Raw genomic sequence first — 22,143 nt, 5'->3', positions numbered from 1 at the left:
TACTCAACCTCTATAGTGGAAGATGATGTACAGTTCTGAAACATGATCTCCTACCCCTCCAACAAATATGAAAATATAGCCAAATGTAGACTTCCTATTGTCTACATTCCTTGTACACAGAGGAATGGATGAGCAAGGAGCGAGGCATGCACCTCTTCACACAATTGTGGGAACCCACTAGGCAAAGCAATGCCAAGGGCCAGGTCTTGCTCCTGCTTGGCTTCTAACGTCTTGAAACTATTTAAATCCATTTAACCATCAAATGATCAAGCACTGTAATTTTTGCAGGGTGAGTATTTCACACTACCATCCAATGAGCTTTGTTAGTAGGAGTCCTTGCTATCCCTAAATCGCGTTTCGGTGACTCCATCAATCCAGAGAAAGACCTGACTCAAAAAGAACATGACCATGTGGTTCAAAAGGCAAAGAACTAGGGAGGACGTATGGCACGATCTTTTGATTGTACCAAGCCATACGTCACATGATGTCATGTGCACTCAGCCTATGATTCTTTCAACAAGCATGTGAAATTGATATTGTCACATACTACAGCCCAGTGGTCTTCTAGGAGGCAGGGGTGCACAACATACTAGGGGAATTAGGAGCAATAGTGGGAGTGGGATTCCGCAAGTTTAGCTTCATATTCATAGCCACATTGCTGTTGGATCGTGTTGGGAGGAAGACACTATTGACAAAGAGTGCAGTGCTGGTAATGCTAAGCCTCTTCACAATTGGGACAGTGTTCATTCTACTTGGGACCAATACCACATAGGGAAATACATTGGTATCTATAAATATAGTGGCTAGGCATGCTGCAACATCCAGGCCAAGCACGGGGAGAACGATATTCTCCATCTATGTGTATGTAGCAGTGTTTTCAATCGGATTTGGATTGGTGGCATGGGTGTTTGTGTTTGAGATATTTCCATTTAGGGTGAGGGTGCAAGTAGCAGTGGGGTTGTGCGTGGTGACAAGTCAACTCATCAACGGCACTGCGGTCTTGACCTTCCTCTTCAGCTCGCAGAAAATCACGCTTTCAGGTACCTTCTTCCTGTATAGCAGCATCATCTTCCTATCCATCGTCTTCCTATATGGCAGCTTGCGGGTTATGGCAACATCATCTTCCTATCCACTAATTTTTCTTTGTGTTCATGCCCAAGACCAAGGGCAAATCCCTTAAAGAGCTCGTCCTCTTCTTCGAAGGTCAATAGATTGCATGGAGTCATAGAGAGGTTAATTTGCTTCAAAGATGAAAATCTATGGTGTCCACCAAGTTGATAGTGCAAAAAACAAACAATGGCAACCCGAGCATGTGGAGGATCATAAAGATACATGTGATGTCCACCAAGTGAATACTGCAAAACAAGCATGATCCGGGTGTAGGGGTATCAACATTACCCAATGCCTCTCTTGGAAGAAAGCCCTTGATTATGGCAACCACAAAAAGTAGCTTGGATGTTATAAGGAGTTTGCCTCAACATTGCTAATGAGCAACGTTACCTATAAACAGAAGCTGAAGGTCTTAAAAGACAATGGGCTACATGAGAAAACATCCACAAGGCAACGTATTATCAAACAATGACAACCTTCGTCTTCTTTTTGTTGTTGTCTTCATCGTCAATCTCTATCATGTGCAAGCTTTGCACTTGCATCGGTCAACTCCTTACTTCATGCACATGAAAACACAAAATACTCAAATACAATCACTTACAAATTAAAAAAAACTACAATTTCCAGGATAAAAGGTTAGCTTACTTCTCTATATCCTGCCATCATGATTTGAACCAATCGATGCGTGGCTGGGTATTTGAATACAAGTCGTCACAAAAATACAATTCCACCATATCTTGGTATGTCGTGGTTGATGGGAAAGCCATGCACTTTCATAAATCTTTTATTTCCTTCATATGCATACCACGTGCTTGGTATGGAGTAACCCAACATGAAGATGGATAGTATTTACCACTCCATATCATCTTGTGTAAATTCAAGTGAAAGTCTATGCTGAATGGATGTCTCAACTTAAACTTCTAGTACATAACGACGTGGTAAAAAAGGTTTCTATGGGTGAGACAAACATGGTTATTAGGTCGTCAATAACATAGAGTGTATCCAACTCAACACCCTTGTTAAAATCATCCATAGTCATGTTGTGCATAAGTTTTTGGAAGTGTGGTTCTCTTTCATCTTTAAGGCTATATCCCATCATCTCTTGAAAAGTGTGCATGTTCGTTTTTTTTAATGCTCTACAGAAGGTTTTTGAGCCTATCGGGTTTTCCTTAGTCCACCCCAAATAACACTTTGTTTTCTTGTTTATTGCTATAAGCAATGTTGGCACCATGAACACAACCATTTCAAAGTGCAAGTGAAATAGAGTACCCCCCTCTCAAGAGCACACATACCTATTTTTGTCTCTTTCTCAAGGAAATCATTTATTCGAGGCAACAATTGCACATCTATGTTTGCACCCCGTACCGACATTGTAATGCTAACCTCCATCAACTTAATTGACTTATTTGACTCAATCCTACCCCTCTCCTTAGCAAACATGTGAGGTTATCCTTTGTTTTCAATAGATGTTTCACTGGAACCTGTTTCCATTGTGGCACAAACGCATTTCTTCAATGATGCCATTATACCTACATATCACAATACTAAAGCTATAGAACATTCCTCTCTATCTCTCTCTCTCTCACACACATACACGCAATCATAGCCATCATATGCTTATTTCTTTATTGCCAACCACGAGAATAATGTTTTACCATCTCAAACACCTCAACAACAAATAAAAAAATTCAAACCTAAGTCATGGAAGGTAGCAAAACTACAAGCAACACAAGTTGAAGAGTGCATTTAGTGCGAAAGTGTGCGGGTGTATGCGGTGTGCAAGGTGCGAGTTCTAGATGAAGACATAGTATTGGTGGAGTCACATAGTGAGTCAATACTCATAGACTCCTTATTGTATTGGTAAGGATAAGAACAAGTTAGTGTTAGAAATGGGTGTTAGCGTCGTTGGGCCGGCCACTGTCCTTTAACCCAACAACCTCCCACTATCAATATGACCTAAGTGGCCTAAAACAAAACTATGTACAATACCTGTACAACCATGACGCATGTCAATGGCTTCACCTATGCAATGTGCAAACCACTTCACAATCTACTAATGGAGATACCTTTCCCATTCTCTTTGATTATCCACCACATAGGACCTCAATAAGTTTCAAAACTTTAAAATTCACTATCTTACTCTATCCATCTATTTGACGATGATAAGTTGAAGAGAATTTAAGTTTAGTTCCCAATTTTATGAACAGAGCTCGCTAAAATAGAATGGTCATTTGAGGATCTCTATCACTGATAATAGATTTTGACATCCCATGATGTTTAAAGATTTGGGCGAGAAAAACTTTTACCATATGATCTGCTTTGAACATCTTCTATATAAGGTATAAAATGTATCTGCTTACTAAAACCGTCAACAATAGTCCAAATAGCATCATTCTGAGCCTATGTGTGAGAAAGAGCCATAATGAAATCCATGGTTATACTATTCCAAGCTTCATTTGAAACTAGAAGTGGTTGAAGTTGACTAGAGGCCATATGTCTGTTATACTTCACTTTTGAACATACCATACTCTTTCTGGCAAATTTCTCAATGTCGATTGATTGTGATATAAATATCCATCTCTTAAAGAGAAAGGTGAAACTATAAGTCCTTATTGAAATTTGTCCCACACAGAAGAGAAATCAAAATTTGTTGTGTAAAGGGTAGGTAACTCTATTAAATCTTGGTGATATGCAGTCGTAATTGAATTCACCTCGGGTCATCTAGCAAAAGCATTTGCAAGCACATTCTTACTCCCAACGCTGTGCAATATCTAAAAGTGAAACATGGACAAGAAGTTTATCCCTCGCATCTATTTTTGTAATAGTTTCTTCTCCATCAAATAGTAGCGTAACCTATGATGATCTGTCTCGATCAAAAAATTAGCACCTAAAAGATAGTGCTTCCAAACAGCCAATGCATGAACAACTTCCATAGTTCCTTCTCATAAAGTGGGATGTACATCTCATGATGTCTTCAATCTTTTTCTCTCATAGGCAAGTGCATGTGTCTTTTGATTAAAGGCAGCCCCAAGACAATCCTCAAATGGCTCAATCTGGATTAATCAACACCGAACGTTGACAAGCCAAAAACTTAAGACATTCAAAGGCTTCCTTTTGTCTAGTGCCCCATCAAAAAGTGATGTTCTTCTTGGTAAGATCATGTAGTGGAAAGCAATATAAGAAAATCTTTGAATAAAGATATGGTACTAGGAACAGAGGCCAAGAAAATCATGCACTTCATCTATCGATCAAGGAGTAGACAATTTAACAATTGCTTTCACCTTAGTTGGATCCATACGAGTGAGATTATGGGAAATAATATGGCCCAAATAATGGATCTCTCAAAGAAAGAACCCACGTTACTTTGTGTTTATTTGTAATTTGTTCATCCACAATCCCTAAAACACTATGTCGAAGTGCTTCTTATACTCTTCGTTTGACTTAGAGAAAATTAGAATATTATCAAAGAAGACACCATTGAAATTAGAGTGTGGCCTAAAAATTTTGTCCATCATCCGATTAGATGTTGCAGGATCATTTGTCAAACCAAAAGGCATGACTAAGAATTCATACAACCCAAAAGTTATCCTAAAAGCTATCTTTACGCATATCTTCATGATATCCACTCTTTAAATTGTTGTGGCTGAAAATGCTTGCCCCTTGTAGTTTATCCATTAGATCAATGCTTGGGATAGAAAATTATTCAATGAACTATAATCTATACACATGCAAAAAGATCCATCCTTCTTATGTATCAAAAGTACTCGTGAATAGTAAGGACAAAAACTGGTTTGAATCAGACCCTTCTCTAAGAGTTCCGAAACATGTTTGAAAATCTCATTTTGTTGACTGACACTAACTCTATATGGGGGAAAATTCAGAGGTGAACTTCCCGAAATCAAATCAATTGTGTGATCTTCTAGTCTTTTAGGAGGTAACTCTCCAAGAAGTAAGTTAGAAAATAATCTTCAAAATGTTTAATAAAATTATGACGTTATTTATCCAAGACTAAAAGTGGATCTTGATCACTAGAGATATCTCTCTCTTTTGCAAAGATCAAGTACGAAGAAACAACTTTCTTTATTTCCCATTTAACAATTACATGACTGACCATTGGCATAGGCCAACCAATCTCCAGGATCAACTTGGATTTTTACATCTTGTCCTTTATACAACACAGTAAAGGTTTTGTCTTCATACTCAAGACGAGGTTTGAGTCAACAATGCCTAGGCATACCCAAAATCACATCACATCCACTGATAGGAGCCAAAAGAAAAGACTCTTATCTCTGTACTCTCTAATACATAAATTGAGTTGTCCGTTAACAGGGGTAGAATGTGTAGTCAATCCTTCAAATGCAAATCGTGTTCCAATAAGGGTGCTCAATCTATCTAGAGTAATCCTCACCTAGAGATATAAAATTCTTTGTGGCTCCTGGGTTAAAAATTTCCAACACGTCCTGATTGTTTAAAGTACCCCATCCCTTGAGGAGTTGTCTCAACTTATATATATCTGAAGGTTGGGTGTTTCCTTGCACATAGGGAATAGAATGCAAGGTAGGTACAGGTGGTTTCTTCTCCTCCGCATTCTTCTTATTGGAAGGACAGTTGGGTCGCATATGACGTTTTTCCACACTAAAAATGTCTCCCTTCTGCTCTAAATTTTTGAAATTCAACAAAAAAAAGAGACTCTCATTGTTTTGATTTAGGACCTTCTCACTTCTGAAACTGAGTAGAGGTAAAAGAGAAAAACGGCTTATTGTCACTCCGAGGTTGATCATAAACTCTTTCCTGTCCAGCACAACAAGTGGCCGTCTCCATCTTCTTGGGTATTCCAGGTGTATGCATACTCTCAACTACTATCATTGACTCCGTCATGCGAGCTAGGACTCATGTGGATAAATCCTTATAATCCTTTGCAGATGAGATCGCAAACGTTACTCAAACTTTTGCTTCTACACTTCATCTGAGATGTCCATGAAAGTTGAAACTTTGAGAAGAATAGTCCAAAACGAATCAATGTAACTCGTGATTTTCTGTGTCTCCCTCTAATATAACCAATCCCACTCCTTCACATCAAACTAAAAATTTGGACGTAAAAACTGACCATAAAATTTATTCTTAAATTTAGAAGAAGTAGAAGGTTATTACCCCTGAATAGAAAGTGTAAGCCACCAATTGCTTGTACTATCCTTTAGATACATAGTCGTGTGTCTCAACTTAGACTTCTCTGTGAAGTCGCTTCCTGCAAAGGCAACGTCAAACTGTCTAGTAAAGGCCAAAGCCTTTGTAGGATCCCTTTTCCCATTGTAAGAATCAAACTTTATGTCTTTGTCCTCCGCCTTGAACGTGCGAAACTTCTTCTTGCTTTCAAGTCTAGAGCACTCAAGAATTGCTTTAGACTTCTCACTCAAGTTGAGTGATGGTGCACTATCTATCGATGATGCAGTTGAAACTACTAGAGAGTAGTTTGTCTTCTCACTTTCTTCTGAACCTAAAGGTTCTTACCTCTTTCTCTTCTAAGAACAAGAAGAGATCTTCTTCTACTCTTTAAAGTCTTTCTGAAATGTAACATGTGCAATCCCTCAAGCTCTTTTAAAGGTTGGAGTTATGTTCCTTGTACTTGATTTTCCTTTAGTCCTTCTACACCTTCACCACAAAGTGCATAAGGAGTTGTTTCAATTGCAGTTCTAGCAATAAGTGCCCGATTTCCCTTGAGAGAATCCAAAGTTCGTCGAACCTCTGGCAAAGAAAGACTAGTCCTCAACTCTGAATCTTTATCGCGTAATTGAGCCATAGATGGCTCTCCTGATGTAGATGACGCCAAAACTGTTTCTCCGAATAGGAAAGTCTCCTTTAATAGAAGAGTGAAGAGATCCTCTCATACCACTATCACAAAATCAAAAGCATACTGACTAAATACCACAACAATAATTGAAATAACAGAGAGAGAGAGAAAGATAGAGAAGTAATCGACACAACACCGAGTGTGTCAATCCCCCCTTTTCAGAGTATCTTTATTACTGGGTAATCTTTACATCACACGAATACAGAGAGGGCCTCAATCCTCCATGTCTACTCCTGTTTCTCAAGCCACTTCTCTACAAAGAGCTCCACGATTTGCTCACCCTCCCTCTCTTTCTATGTAGTTTCTAAACAAAAATATGCTCTATCTTTATCCTTGTAGCTTTTGTGCAAACTCTCGTTAGACCTCCTCTTGCACATGAGGTGATTGATCCCTTTCATAGAAGCTATATGGCCATCGCTTTATTGGTCTTTGATTGTCTTTTAGCAGTTTTGCTTTTTTGGCTTAAAAAATCAAAAAGTATTTTTCTAAATTTAGTTTTAGGGGTTTGCTTTTAAACAACTAAAGTGAGCTTTTTGGGCAGTGAAAAAGCTAGAGAGAGCTTTTATATCTACCTTTAGGGTTAGAGAGAGAATAATCGCCATCTTTTGTTCTAGTGTCCACAACACATTTCTAGAGAGAGAATGTATGCCCCACATATGGATATCAGATGAAAGCTCTCTGAACAAGGATTCTAGAGAGAGGTCAATCACGGATATGAGAGAGAGAGAGAGAGAGAGAGAGAGAGAGAGAGAGAGAGAGAGAGAGAGAGAGAGAGAGAGAGAGAGAGAGAGAGATGGTCATCTTCCTTGAGACTCCACGATATAGTAAGTGCCAGTCTCAACCTGCAAACATTATACAAATTAATATGCTCACGAGCAAACATGTCGAGACGTCCACGGATGCATTCACAAACATAAATACAAATATACTATGAATTGGTCTCTCTTTGAGATTGATCCGTATCTCAAAGTCTAGGAGCCATCTTCCTTTATGTGCTCGAACCCTTTCCATGGTAAACTAGTCATTCCCAGATACTCCTTGTGTCTTCATTCCATTACCTTTCATGTACACTAGTCCTACTATCAAATGTTTCCTTCTCGAATGCAAACCAGTCAACCCATTCAAAAAGTGACGCATTAGCAACACTTGTTCCAGAATGTCTTTGGCCAATAGAACATTACACTTGCTAATTCAAATATTTACACAATATGAAAAATTAGGTTTTTTATTTTTAGAATTCAAAAACCCTAATTTTGCAACTGTATCTGGATCGTTTTTTGCAAGTTAGAGGATGCTTTTGTGAATCGTTTTGCAAAAGCGCTTGAAAATTGCAATCGTGCATGTTGATCGAAGCGATTTTAATGTGCTCTCACCCAACCTCCTCCCTATATAACCAATTCCATGCTAAACCCTAGACCAAAGAACCCTTGTTCTCACATTTTTAGACATTTGAAATTTCCCATAAACTGTCAGATTACTAACAAAGAGTATAGTTTTATCCTTCTAAAGATATAGAAGATTGCGTAAAGTTCCCTCCTAGAAAATCTAAGATTTAATATGCATCTCACCAGCATCTAAGTGCCTTCTTCTAGGAAAACATTAGCTCTACTAAAAAAGACATATATATTAAATATTCTGAATACTAAATCTTTTGCTTGGAATTCTGTAGATTTTGGCTCGTGAAGCTCACTGTTTCTCTTCTTGCGTCTTTTCGAAGCATTTTAATGTGCTTTTCCAGCAAAGACGGTGCTATCGTCTGTATGCAAGAGACCTCGTTTAAATTTGAGGTGAATCAACTTCCCCTCCTTCCTTTCACACAAGCTCAATCTGCAGCAGTAGCTGCTCTGTCTCAAGGGTATGTTTCTCTCCTAGTCCGCTATCTGCTTGTGAATTTGACACAAGCACTTCCACTTGTCGTTTGCCACCCTCCAATCCACAAGGACTCCCCTTTCAAGCCATTTTACCTCGAGAGCTTTGACCTTACCTTCGACGCCTACATGAAACCTACCTTCATCATGAGCATGGTTCGCCTCGATCAAGATCAGAGTGCTCTTGGGATCCCAATCAAATCTCCCGGTTGTATTCTTTGATCCTGATCCGCTCTCAGACGGCTCCTCTTGTTGCCTACATTATCAGCCCTTGAGTGCACCGATTTCCTTGCTTGGGCGTTCCATCGAGCCGAGGATTGGATTGAGACAGTTTGAAGGTAAATTTTAAGATTTAGAAGGTTGCACACATGGTGAGGGACTTCAAAGGGAGACTGATTCAAGTCCATGACACCGAGGCCTCCAGGTGGATTTTATACCGTGTTTCATGCGGGGTGCAACTAATCACTCCGGTTTTCCGCATAAGCTGTTAAAGAAACAGTACTCCCCCCCCACTCGGGAATTCATTCGTGGTTAGACTGGTCCACGGATTACAAACTAGCTAAGTGTTGGAGTCTGGAGATGGGTACGTAGGGTGTGGAAAAGCCATGACTTTCAAAGGGTTGGGTGGTACCATCGAAATGGTGACATGGCGCATGCGCTCCACTGCGCAATGGATGGATAATGCAGGGATGCTAGCAGAAGAGAACAACCACCGAAAAGACATCTTCTCTCAGCTGAGATATTGTTTGTTGTCAAGGTATAGAAGCCATGGTGTTGTGACTTCATATGCATGAAAGTAAAGGAAGTCCATGAGCTGTGGCACGCTTTTACCCTGCACAGCTTGGCTCCAATCAGTGGCACCAATCGGAAATTGCCGGCACTCCAAGCGCCGCAAAAGATCCGCTCTAGGCAATGAAGCACATCTCCCCCACATGGCGTGGGACTAGGTCAATTGGGGCATATTTGAAGCACTATATGCGCTACATGGGATTACACTGGCACTAGTTGAGAGGCAGGTGAAGCCAAGAACTAAACGACATCATTCCCGAACATACTCACGCACTCAACTGCGTTACAACAAACCTATTTGCCATACTAAAGAAATAGGTCCCACTTACACAATAAAATAAGAATAAAACAACGGTTCCAAGGTCCGTATGCTGAAACCAGCGCACTCCCGGTTCGTTCTTGCCAAGAAGCTAGTATTTGGTGCGAAAAACAATGGACCATTCACTTTTCAAAAGTAGGCTTTAGAGGATGTCCCTGTAGCCAAACTAGTCTTGCTTGGTGGGCCTCACTATATAACATCTATAGAATAATCATGTAGCGTACGCCAATTGCGATCAAATCCAGCTTATTGAACTTAGGTTATAGTGCACGTCATACAGAGGTGCCATACAAAAGTATGGTGGAGAGCTAGCACTGTGGTCTCTCCAAAAAATTATAAGAAACAGAAGCCGTGCCCTGCCCCGTAGCGTTTATGTGTTGCGCCAAGCAAACGCATGCGCATGGGAAATTGAATGCAGATAACGAACCTTGCAATGTTGTTGAGCCAAAGTCGCGCCTGTGCAATTGGAACATGCAGTGTTGTGAATATATGTCCTGCTTGTTAAAAATCCCCCACCAACTGCTCGTTTGTTTTTCCCTATAGTTTGCTCTTGCTCTTATTAAGGATACCCCATATCTAGCCACCAGTGCCCCGGCCGCAAATCTTGTTGCTCAACGACCTCCTTTGTTGAAGCATTGCTCCCCCATTAATTTCTCTACACTACTCGTTAGTGGCTCCCTATTCTTTGTAGCTGCACGCTCTGTTAGCTTCTCTTGCCTCGTTCTTACTTGCTCTTCAACTAGCGCTACTCGTTGCCTCTTTATAACATTACAGCTCTCCTTAGAACAATAAATGCTTTGCTGTTCTGTTTGTAGATCCCAACCACCTGCTTGTGCACCTTCTGTGAAGTCTTGTTCATTTTCCCTCTTTACGTTGGTTTATGACCTTACACAAGGTGACACCAACTTCCCAAGTCTTCTTCACGCCCTCAACCTACAACTGCCCACCCATCAACTCTTCTGCACTTAAAGAGAGATCCATCCAAAAGCGGCTGGCAGTTCAGTGAGCAGTGCGGAAGTGCCATTGTGACAACCAGTTCATGATGCAAAACCTATTGCATCGAGAAGGTCAAATAAGCGTTCTAGGCCGCTTGAACGGTTTACCAAGGACCTTGCAAACCCTGGTTACTTGTTATATTTTGCAGATCATGACCCTTTAAGGTACTTGGGGTGCTTGCCGACATGATGAGCACTCTCAACGATCAGATTTTTGGTGCGATCAAGGCATGGCAAGAGGTCTATTCTAGTGCTACTGAGACAAAAGATATCAGATATCAATCGATGATCAGTGGGCATAATCTGAAGTCAGGGTCACCAAACTTGTACTTGCTTTTGGAACCTACGAACTGCCTGAGAACGCCTACAAACTGCACGCCTGTGAACTGCACGAATTGACGCATGTGGTGCCTGCGAACTGCACGCTTGCGAATTGCACGAACCATTGCAAGGCCTGTCTGCGAACCGGAGGCTGCGGCGTTGTAGTGTTGTTTTACTTACTTTAGCTTTAAGCTTTTCACTTGTTTGCTAGCGTGAAAAGCTTCCAGCAAGAAGCTTCCAAGTGGTGGCTTGTGCGATCAGATAGGGGAGAAAGCCTTTGGCTCACCAAGTAAAAAGCTATATTCTAAATCTTTCCTATTTCATCCCATGATGTCGCCCTTCTACATGCCTTGGCTTCCAGCTCTCTGCAGACCTTCCAAAGAAGGACAAACATTGACATCGTCTTTCTTTGTGTGCGCCTATACGTAGGTGGTTGTCGGCGTGAAAATAAAGCAGTTTGGGAACGAGAACTTGAGAAGTACTTTTAATAGGAGACCGGTGAGTAGTTGCAGGAGAACAAGAGAATCCTACTTTGCTCTCGAGTTGCGTCCAGCCTCCCCGTGTGTGAGAACGCCTTCCGCTGCAGAGCAACACTCTTCTTGCTGTGGCCTTCATGTTTTGAAGTACAATCCACGAGCCAATTTGTATTTTATTCTCAAATGCGCTTGTGACACAAAGCTGCTTTTCAGTGCTAGTTATTGAGGCCATCGGATTCTGATCAAAGGCAATGGCCTAGATCATGCCAAGTGGCAGCTTGTATGATCAAGAAATCAAAAGAAGACATTAGGCTCACCAAGTAACCAAGATCGTTGTGATCGTTGTTGTGCTTGCTTCGCATCAGGTGAAAATAGCTCTCTGGCCCTGTCCCTGTTGAGAATCAAGGCACTGCCAAGCACACAGCCCCTGTGTAATTCAATATGTAAGCATTGCCTTGAAGACCAAAGCATAGGTGATTTCATTCGGAGAGACGCTTTGACTTTGCATCTGCCGGAAACAGCCCAGAGCTTCCTGGCCATGCCCTGTACCACATATCTTGTAATCAATACATTCCAAGAGTTCACATCCTGCACAAGAAGCTCCTCAAGTAGTTTTTGTGCTTTCTGAAGTACACCATATTTGGCATACATGGCGACCAAGGCCCTGACTAGTGATACCATCGTGAATTTTCTTGCCCATATCAGCGTCTTGCATAGTGTCACATGCCTTCGAGAAGAAAGCATAGGTGATTGCATCTGGAGAGATTCACTCGCTTCACATTTGCTGAAAGCAGCCCAGGGATTCCTGGCCCTGCCACATTTGGCATACATGTCGACCAAGTTACCATTTTTTTTTCAACAGTCCCTGACTAACAATATCGCCATGAGTTTTTTTGTCCATCTTAGCGTCTTCCAAATTGCCACATGCCTTCAAGATGTAAACATAGGTTATTGCATCTGGAGAGATGCACTCACTTCGCATTAGCTGAAAACAGAACCGGCCTGTTCAATCCAAAAAGGGCGGTAGACTTTACTTTAAACCTTGATTTAGCTTTCACCCATTATTAGTCGTCTATTTTACCTGTACTTTCAAGACACAACAAAGGGGAGAGGGATACAGGCTGCTAGATTGCACCTGTATGAGTAGACAGACACCAGATTGGCCCCTAACTTAGGCGCCCCTTTCGGTATTTCTTTATTGTTCAAAAGAGGGAATAAACGTTGTGGTTCCTACAAGCTGCCCCGCACAAACTCGGCTGAATTTCCACTGTTCCAGCCCGATTTCGGCAGCATAACTGTACTAGAACCCTTCACGGTCAGTATTCCCACGCATTGACTGACTTTCCCGACGCATACGGGCACTTTGCAAAACCTGGCGAGAATCTGCAGCACGCTGAATTCTCTGTTTTCAGCCCTGAAAATACGCCAGATCGCCTGTACAGCGGTCCCCTTGCGTCCCCGAACCTCCTGGGAGTATTAGGGTCCGTTTAGGGCCAAAACCCTAAACCTGCAAAAATACACAGCAAGCTGTAATTCACTGTTTCGGGCTCCGTTCCGCGTGCCGGTCGCATCCCTAGCAAGTCCTCGAGCTCCCGCACCTGTAGGGCTACTTGCCCTTTGAATCGGACGAGATTTCTGGCGTGAAACCTCTCCGAATTCACCTGTACCTGCGGGGGGATTAGCCGCTAGCTAATCCAGTACCTGTGCAAGAGACTCTTGCCTCGGCAATCGCGCATGAACCCACACAACTGTACATTGGTCAAATGAAGAGCCCACTAGAGGAGCATAACATACTGCCAAAGGGGAGAGAGAGGGCAGTGCGTAGCGTGCAGGGCATCACTCCTGGCACCGCACTGTGCATAAGAGGGAAAGCAAGCACTCCATAGCTCTTAACCTGTGACAAAATCTGAAAATGAGGCTCTCTGCTCTTCAAATTCAGCGCCACTTCTTGTTGCATAAGGCAAGTGCACCAGAAGGTGCCACTTGGCACTTTTACAAGCATTTTCCCGTTTCGGGGTTGCCGCCTAAAAATATCCCAACCGGTTGCCCAGTTGACTTCACGGCAGAGTAAGAAAATGTTCCCTTTGTCATTCCAGAGGTAATGACGCCAACACATTTTCAGGTCCCAAAATAGCAGTTCCCTAAATTTTAGAAGATGCTGCCATTGTATCTTTCTAGGTCATCCGACCCTCTTTGTACACTACGGCCACATCCAAAACTGAAATGTAGCCTCTGTAGCAAAGGATTCCACTTTGGCTAGTCAATGACCCCACTTGGCTAACCATAGTCCTTGTCCAACCTTAGTGCTCTCTTGCCCTCAGGCCTGGACTCCCTCTAGACAATTCCACACTAGCTATGCAATGCAGGGCAGTTAGATTTCCCGAGGGGTGTTTCCAAAAAGTGAAAGTAAATAGATAATAAGAAAGAAATCAACAAAAAGGATAGATAGTAGTCACACGCTGGTGACAGTCCATAGCTTCCTGGCCCGCTCCTGTTTTTAGCGTATCCAGCAATCAGTGCATTCTCAATATCAGCGTCTTGCATAGTGCCAGAATGCAAGCATATGTGTTTGCATCTAGAGAGATGCCATCTCTTTGCATCTGCTGAAAACATCTCAGAGCTTGTTGGGCATATCTTGCAATCGATGCGTTGCAAGAAACGACATTCCGGACGAAAAGCTCAATGGCACTCGAAGAGACGACATTCCAGACACAAAGCACCTGAAGCAAGTTTTGTGCTTTTTGAGATGCACCACATTTGGCATACATGTCGACCAAGACAGTGCCAAGCACGATGTTTTTCTACACGACCCCTGACTAACAGTATCATTATGAATATTTTAGTCCATATCAGCGTCTTGCATAGAGACACATGCCTTCATAATGCAAGCATAGGTGTTTGCATCTGCATCCACTGAAAATAGCCCAGAGCTTGCTGGCCCTGTCCTTGTTGGGCATATCCAGCAATCAATGCTTTGCAAGGAATGACATTCCGCACAGGAAGCTCAAAAACGACCCCTGACTTACAGTATCATCATGAATATTTTGGTCCATATCAGCGTCTTGCATAGTGCCACATGCCTTCACAATGCAAGCATAGGTGTTTGCATCTGGAGAGATGCCATCTCTTTGAAGTTTGCATCCACTGAAAACAGCTCAGAGGTAGCTGGCCCTGTCCTTGTTGGGCATACCCCGCTGAAAATAGCCGTGAGGTAGCTGGCCCTGTCCTTGTTGGGCAAATCCCGCAATCAATGCGTTGCAAGGAACGACATTTCGGACAGGAAGTTCGTCAGGCACTTTTTTGAGCCATCTGAAATATTTAACATACATGTCAACCAATCAACAACATCGTGTAATGCCACACGCCTTTAAGATGCAAGTGTACGTAGGTGATTGCATCTGGAGAGATGCCATCTCTTTGCATCTATTGACAACAGCCCAGAGCTTCCTTGCCTTGTCCCTGTTGGGCAAATCCCGCAATCAATGCACTCCAAGAGACGACATTCCGGACAAGAAGTTCCTGAAGCAGGTTTGTGAATTCTGAAGTACACCACATTTGGCATACATGTCAACCAGCCGACCAAGGCAGTATCAAGCATAAAAGCATAGGTGATTGCATCTCGAGGGATAGGTCTCTCTTCTCACACGTTGAAAACAGCCCACAGCTTCCTAGCCATATCCTGCATTCTGCAAACAGCCCAGAGCTTTCTTGCCCTGTCCCTGTTGGGCAAATCCCGCAATCAATGCACTCCAAGAGACGACATTCCGGACAAGAAGTTCTTGAAGCAGGTTTGTGAATTCTGAAGTACACCACATTTGGCATACATGTCAACCAGCCGACCAAGGCAGTATCAAGCATAAAAGCATAGGTGATTGCATCTCGAGGGACAGGTCTCTCTTCTCACACGTTGAAAACAGCCCACAGCTTCCTAGCCATGCTGGTCCCTGTTGGGCATATCCTGCAATCTGTAAACAGCCCAGAGCTTTCTTGCCCTGTCCCTATTGGGCAAATCCCGCAATCAATGCACTCCAAGTGACGACATTCCAGACAAGAAGAAAACAGCCCAAAGCTTCCTAGCCATGCCAATCCCTGTTGGGCATATCCTGCAATCTGCAATCTGTGCGTTTGAAGAACGCGATAAATTGAGAGCAACGGCACAGATTGAGATTGAAAAGCAACGATCATGGCAACAATCAGGCCGTACGATCGTGGCAGTAATCGCACGTCAAATAATTGCTCTATGTGGACGAGCGTGCTGCCTAATTTGGCATACATGTCAACCAGCCGACCAAGGCAGTATCAAGCATAAAAGCATAGGTGATTGCATCTAGAGGGATAGGTCTCTCTTCTCACTCGTTGAAAACAGCCCACAGCTTCCTAGCCATGCCGGTCCCCGTTGGGCATATCCTGCACTGCAAACAGCCCAGAGCTTTCTTGCCCTGTCCCCATTGGGAAAACCCCGCAATCAATGCACTCCAAGTGACGACATTCCAGACAAGAAGAAAACAGCCCAAAGCTTCCTAGCCATGCCAATCCCTGTTGGGCATATCCTGCAATCTGCAATCAGTGCGTTTGAAGAACGCGATAAATTGAGAGCAGCGGCACATATTGAAATTGAAAAGCAACGATCATGGCAGCAATCGGGCCGTACGATCGTGGCAGTAATCGCACGTCAAATAATTGCTCTACGTGGACGAGCGTGCTGCCTAATTTGAAAAAAAGGGCCTTAGGCTCACCAAGTAACAAGGGAAGACACTAAGGCCTAGAAAAGAACTGAGGTAGCTCAGTTCCAATGTGTAAGTCATTCATACAAGCATGACCGGTGTTGGCTCGCTTTACTACAGGTTGTGAGGTCCCCACCCACTACGATGCAACAGCTTAGTCTCATCTCACCCATTAGGATGCAACAGCTTAGTCTCATCCCGCCCCCTACGACAAAATAAGGTGGGAAAGACCTTCACGAGTTCAAAAGGTCTAAACTCACAAACTAAAGAGGATGATGAAAGAAACAAACACAAAGATAACTCAATTAAAAAAACCTAGATCCAAACAAATGAAAATCAAATAGAAAGAAAGAAACTATGAAACCAGAACTTATTTATTTTTTTTAAAACAAACAAACAAAAACAAAAACAAGACAAATCAAGAAAATCTTCTTTAGTAAAAACCAAATCATACCAGACTAAAAAGAAAAAAGAAAAGAGAATAAAAATCACTAATTATTATTACTGACAACCACACATACTCAACATGACACTACACCAAACCATACAACTCTTTTCTACCTGTCTTGTTAATGTGAATATCCTTGAACTTAAACTTACCGAACATCGGAGGACGTTAACAAAATAATGACAAAATTAAGAACTCCCAAACCACAACGACCAAGACAAGAAAGATTTACCCATGAATCTATCTAACCTAAGACCTACAAAACAATCTTAACCTTTATCTCTACCTTAACTGAAACCTACAAAACACAATAAGAACTTGAAAGTACTAATTAAAACCAACCTAGAAAGAACTTTAAAACTTAATTGCTTGTCCAAACAAGAACTAGAAGATCATCAACTTTATCGTGCATAGTTTGGACAAAAGGCTATGACATCCCTACTCCCGACATCAGTACCCAACAGTAGGTTCAGGTTAACATAAAGTGATTCCAAAACAAGATAGGAAAAGAATGCACACTTGAGGGCAATACAGCATGCTTCACATGTCATCCAGCACCATTGCGCACCAGCCAAGTAAAATAAGAAAAACCAGTCACCATTTGGATCCATCGAATCTGTGCTCGCCCATAAATCGTGTTACATCAAACACCCAGCGATCTCTTCCAGAATCCAAAACACCGAGCAAAACTCTTTGAACTGAATGAATCCCAGCCATCAACTGCCATGTGCACGTTGCAGGTAAAGGTGCTCGTGCTTGTGAGACAACGCGAGCTCCAGCTCAGGGGAACTACCTGGAACATGCAGTACCCAACTTCACAAAACACCTGCATGGACCTGCTAAAACTGCTACTGCTGTCTATCTACAAGGCCTCTGATGGAACGCATAACACAGGGCCCCAGCACTTCAAGCTTAAGGCAGAGCCTCAGGCCTCAATACAATCAATCTCAAGAAATATGCGTAACCCCAACCTGAATTCAGCAACTTGTGCGCTTGCTTGTACCTCCAATAGGGATGAAAGGCAGATATAGGGGTCCAATTCACAAAACAGATTTCTTGTACCTGTCCACAAACATAAGGATCACTGCAACCTCTTGGGAAAGACCTATGGCAGAAACCAAGACCAAAAAGAGCAGCAGAAAGAGCTTTTTCAAAACCCGCACATTAGACATGTGCAACGCTTATTAGACAGTGCTAGCTTGAAACATCTGTCATAAGCCTGCTTTCCAATAATTACTTCAAACATAAAAACCGAGACACTCATTATTGATGGGAGACCCACAAAGAAAAAACAAACAAACAAATTCTCAGCTTTGCTGCTGCTAGCATATCAAAAACAACAGACAGCATTGTTCTTATTATTCATTTCTTTTTCAAACACTACCAAAACAAGCTAATTAGAATATGAGACCCCTCGGGTAATTGGGGGCCACCAAAACATATATAAATTAGAATAGGATAAAAGGCTGGCTATGGGTCGTGTGCCCTCTTGTTAGAAGGTAGTACCTTGTACGAGCTGTACAAAGCATGTCACCTAAATCACCATCACCTTGCTATCCTGTCCCATTCCGAAGATAAAGCCCACATATGCCACTAAAACCATGACCATCTAGGAGTAGCGTGAGTCATACTTTTCTACATAGAAAGTTGTGTCTGCTCATCCCCCTAGGCATCGTGCTTAACCTCGGCCTAAGCACCGAGATGCAGCCAAAGCTAGTAGACCCCCTCTCCGAGGGCAAGGAATACCACCGGTCTTGGGCAATGTCATACACAAGCGGTGGCCTAAATCGTCCCTGCAACTTCTGATCTTCAAACACCATGTAGAATAGGCTTCCCTCTGCCCTTATGTTGAGATCCCAATCATCATGAGAAATCCCCTCCCAAAGGTGCACAGGAGTCCTTGCCACCTCCACCCAAGAGGCTACTTCAGAAGCAGTGGGTCTTAGCTCCCACACTGCAAATCCAGCACAAATATTACCGCTCCCAACCAACCAAAGGCCTTGTAGCAATCTTCCTTTGTACTTCAGAAAGGTCGGAAACCCGCCAGACTTTCCAGATATTGGGGCCACTGACACCTTGTTCCACACATCATCTGACACATTGTACCCCAGCAAAGACTTGCCAGATGTTCTGAAAAAGAAGTCAGCATTCAGCACCTTAGAACCTGCAATGGCAGCTTTTGGGTCCTGCCCAACCCTCCAGCAACCCCTTCTAGAATCGAAAACCTCAAAGTAGAATTTTCCTGGGGTGTCTCGAACATACTTCTCGTGTGTAAGCAAGATGTAATACCGGGCAGGGTCCTGATTGTCAACTGCCATGTGCATGTTGCAGCCAAGGGTGGTCAAGCCAGGTTTCCTGGAGAGGTGGAGTGGATCCTGCAGACGGGGAAGCACCTTTACCCAGCCTGTGAGACAATTGAAGACAGTAACAGAATACTCATCAAGAGCCTCTGGCTTGTGCACAAATGCACACATGAGACCTCCTGCACTGACTAGACGAGGACGACAGCGTCCCACATAGAATGTGTCCTCCAGTTGGGGCAAAAGGCTGCAGCCAATTCCCCCAAGTAACTTGGACAGTGCCCCCTGACTGCAGCCAGGCAAAGGGAGCCCAAAAAAGGCCCAGTCTTGGCTGCTGAAGGCTCTAAAGTTCCAGACGCGCTCATCACATGGGAGCGGTTGAGACATGACAAACCAGTACTCTTCTTGATCTTCTGTCTTCAAAACGTCTAACTCTGCCAAGGCAGGCCCTCTGAGCATCAAATTCCAATTTTTGCAAACACACCGGAGTTGGAAAAGTTGGCGAAGAGGCAACCGAGAGAATACAAGCTGGAATGGCAAGAAGTCCACATTGCTCACGCTTGGCTCTTCCTCCTCCGCCTTCTGCCTTCCTAACCCACAACTCTGTTCTCCCACACGCACACCAATATCAGGCCCACTCAAAAGATTTGACTTCGCTCTCTTTATCCAATCCCTGGTGGACAGAACCAGCGCACCTTTACGCCTCCTCTGCTCTTGCTCCTCCACAAGAGCGTACAGATTACGTGACCAGTACTGCCCTTGCCATTCTTTGTGTGCCGCAGTTGCCGCAGCCGCATCAGCTGCAGCGGCAGCGGCAGCGACCTCCCAAACCCTTTTGGGCCGATACGCCTTCTGGCCAGGATCTCTTCTTCTCCTGGAACAGAGGGCGACCTCCGTCAGGACCTGCGCCTGCTGCCTCCATGAACCGTCGTCTTTCATCCGCGGTTACAAAGGGTTCCCCGTGTGCGCGTGTGTGTGAAATAGGCTATGGTGATCCCGACTTGGCTTACATATATTGAAACTAGGTGTGTGTTGCTGTTTTTTTTTTTAAAGCAAATCTATTAAGTTTGAAAAACAGCAACACACATAAGTTCTGCACCATAGTTTTGGCCGCTTTTTTTTATGTTCGCTTTCTTTGGATCGTATGTGGTGCTTTTGTTTATGTTGCGCACTTTTTTTGCCTTGTGAGAACAGTCTATATATATATGTATATATATACAATATAATATATATATTTATATTTATAATATATATATATATATATATATAAAATATACGTGTTGTGTGTGACATGGAAAGCTTGGACGACACTGAGGCTGAAGAGAGGGCTACCGGCTAGCGGCGACAAAGAAGGTTGCAAAGGAGGTTGTCGACGAGAGGGAAGGTTGTCCGCCACGCATGAGAGAAGGCTGCAAGGTAAGCACAATGTGCTAGATATGCTTCTATTTGTGGCAAGCATGCTTGTGAGCGTGAGTTCATTAAGAACCTGTATGCGCTGCTTTTTGATATCTGCCTTTGATGGCATGCTTGTATGCGCTTGTAGGAGCCTGTCCAACTCATGATTTACAGAAGGTTTTGTCTTGATACAACACGATCTATTATATATTTACAATTGGCTGAGTTCAGACATGTATGCATTGCTTGTAATTTTGCTGCCTTCCATGACTTAGGTATGACTTTTGCTGCATTTTGTTATTTGTTGTTGAGGTTTTTGAGATAGTAAAACATTGTTCTCGTGGTTGGCAATAAAGAAATAAGCATATGATGTCTATGATTGGGCGAGAGAGAGAGAGAGAGAGAGAGAGAGAGAGAGAGGAATGTTCTATAGATTTAGTATTGTGATATGTAGGTATAATGGCATCATTGAAGAAATGCATTTGTGATATGTAGGTATAATGGTATCATTGAAGAAAAGTGTTTGTGCCACAATGAAAACGGGTTCCAGTGAAACACATCTGTTGAAAAGAGAGGACGCCCTCGCATCTCTATTGAGGAGAGGGGTAGAGTTGAGTCCAATAAGCTAGTTAAGTTGATGGAGGTTAGCATTACAGTGTCGATAAAGGGTGCAGACATAGATGTGCAATTACTGCCTCGAATAAATGATTTCCTTGAGAAAGAGACAACAGCAAGTATGTGTGCTCTTGAGAGGGGGTACTCTATTTCATTTTCACTTTGAAATGGTTGTGTGCATGGTGCCAACTTTGCTTATAGCAATAAACAAGAAAACAAAGTATTAATTGGGGTGGACTAAAGAAAACCCGATAGGCTTGAACATCTTGTGTAGAGCGTTAAAAAAAACGAACATGCACACTTTTCAAGAGATGGTGGGATATTGCCTTAAAGATGAAGGAAAACCACACTTCCAAAAACTTATGCACAACATGACTATGGATGATGTTAATAAGGGCGTTGAGTTGTATACACTCTATGGTGTTGACGACCTTAAAAACCATGTTTGTCTCACCCAAGCAACATTTTTTACCGCGTTGTTATGTACTGGAAGTCAACACCGACTTCCACTTGACTTTTCACAAGATGATATGGAGTGGTAAATACTATCCATCTTCATCTTGGATTACTCCATACCAAGCGTCTGGTATGTATATGAAGAAGATATGGAGTGGTAAATACTATCCATCTTCATCTCGGATTACTCCATACCAAGCGCGTGGTATGTATATGAAGGAAATAAAAGCTTTATGAAAGTGCATGGCTTTCCCATCAACCACGACATACCAAGATGTGGTGGAAATTTTTGTTTGCAATGACTTCTATGCAAATACTCAGCCATGCGTTGATTGATTCAGATCACGGTGGCAGGATATAGAGAAGTAAGCCAGCCTTTTATCCTCAAAATTGTAGTTTTTTAATTTATAATTGATCGTATTTAAGTATTTTTTGTTTTCATGTGCATGAAGTAAGGAGTTGACCGATGCAAGTGCAAA

The 22,143-nt window shown here is 42.6% G+C and overlaps 2 protein-coding genes and 1 pseudogene across 2 annotated transcripts; 1 reads left to right on the top strand and 2 right to left on the bottom strand.

Annotated features, from left to right (window-relative positions):
- The window catches only part of LOC147433438 (polyol transporter 5-like), a 5,154-nt pseudogene extending 3,943 nt beyond the window's left edge, over nucleotides 1-1,211 (top strand).
- Nucleotides 1,212-11,615: 10,404 nt separating this feature from the next.
- On the bottom strand, nucleotides 11,616-16,958 carry LOC147433437 (uncharacterized). Its single transcript, XM_086490111.1, has one exon. It carries the CDS (start codon nucleotides 12,555-12,557, stop codon nucleotides 12,021-12,023), a length of 537 nt encoding a protein of 178 aa, XP_086346237.1. The 5' UTR covers nucleotides 12,558-16,958; the 3' UTR covers nucleotides 11,616-12,020.
- A 469-nt stretch (nucleotides 16,959-17,427) lies between these two features.
- LOC147433436 (uncharacterized) lies at nucleotides 17,428-20,210 on the bottom strand. Its single transcript, XM_086490112.1, has 4 exons — nucleotides 18,596-20,210; nucleotides 18,405-18,432; nucleotides 17,838-17,960; nucleotides 17,428-17,691 (listed from the first exon to the last, which is right to left on the bottom strand). Exons 1-4 carry the CDS (start codon nucleotides 20,135-20,137, stop codon nucleotides 17,615-17,617), a joined length of 1,770 nt encoding a protein of 589 aa, XP_086346238.1. The 5' UTR covers nucleotides 20,138-20,210; the 3' UTR covers nucleotides 17,428-17,614.
- Nucleotides 20,211-22,143: the final 1,933 nt, after the last annotated feature.

This window comes from Adiantum capillus-veneris, chromosome 19 (assembly GCF_014529385.1).
Source record: "Adiantum capillus-veneris isolate H3 chromosome 19, ASM1452938v2, whole genome shotgun sequence".
Taxonomy (NCBI): domain Eukaryota; kingdom Viridiplantae; phylum Streptophyta; class Polypodiopsida; order Polypodiales; family Pteridaceae; genus Adiantum; species Adiantum capillus-veneris.
The sequence above is the reverse complement of the archived record's forward strand: the minus strand, read 5'-3'. Positions and strand labels throughout refer to the sequence as shown.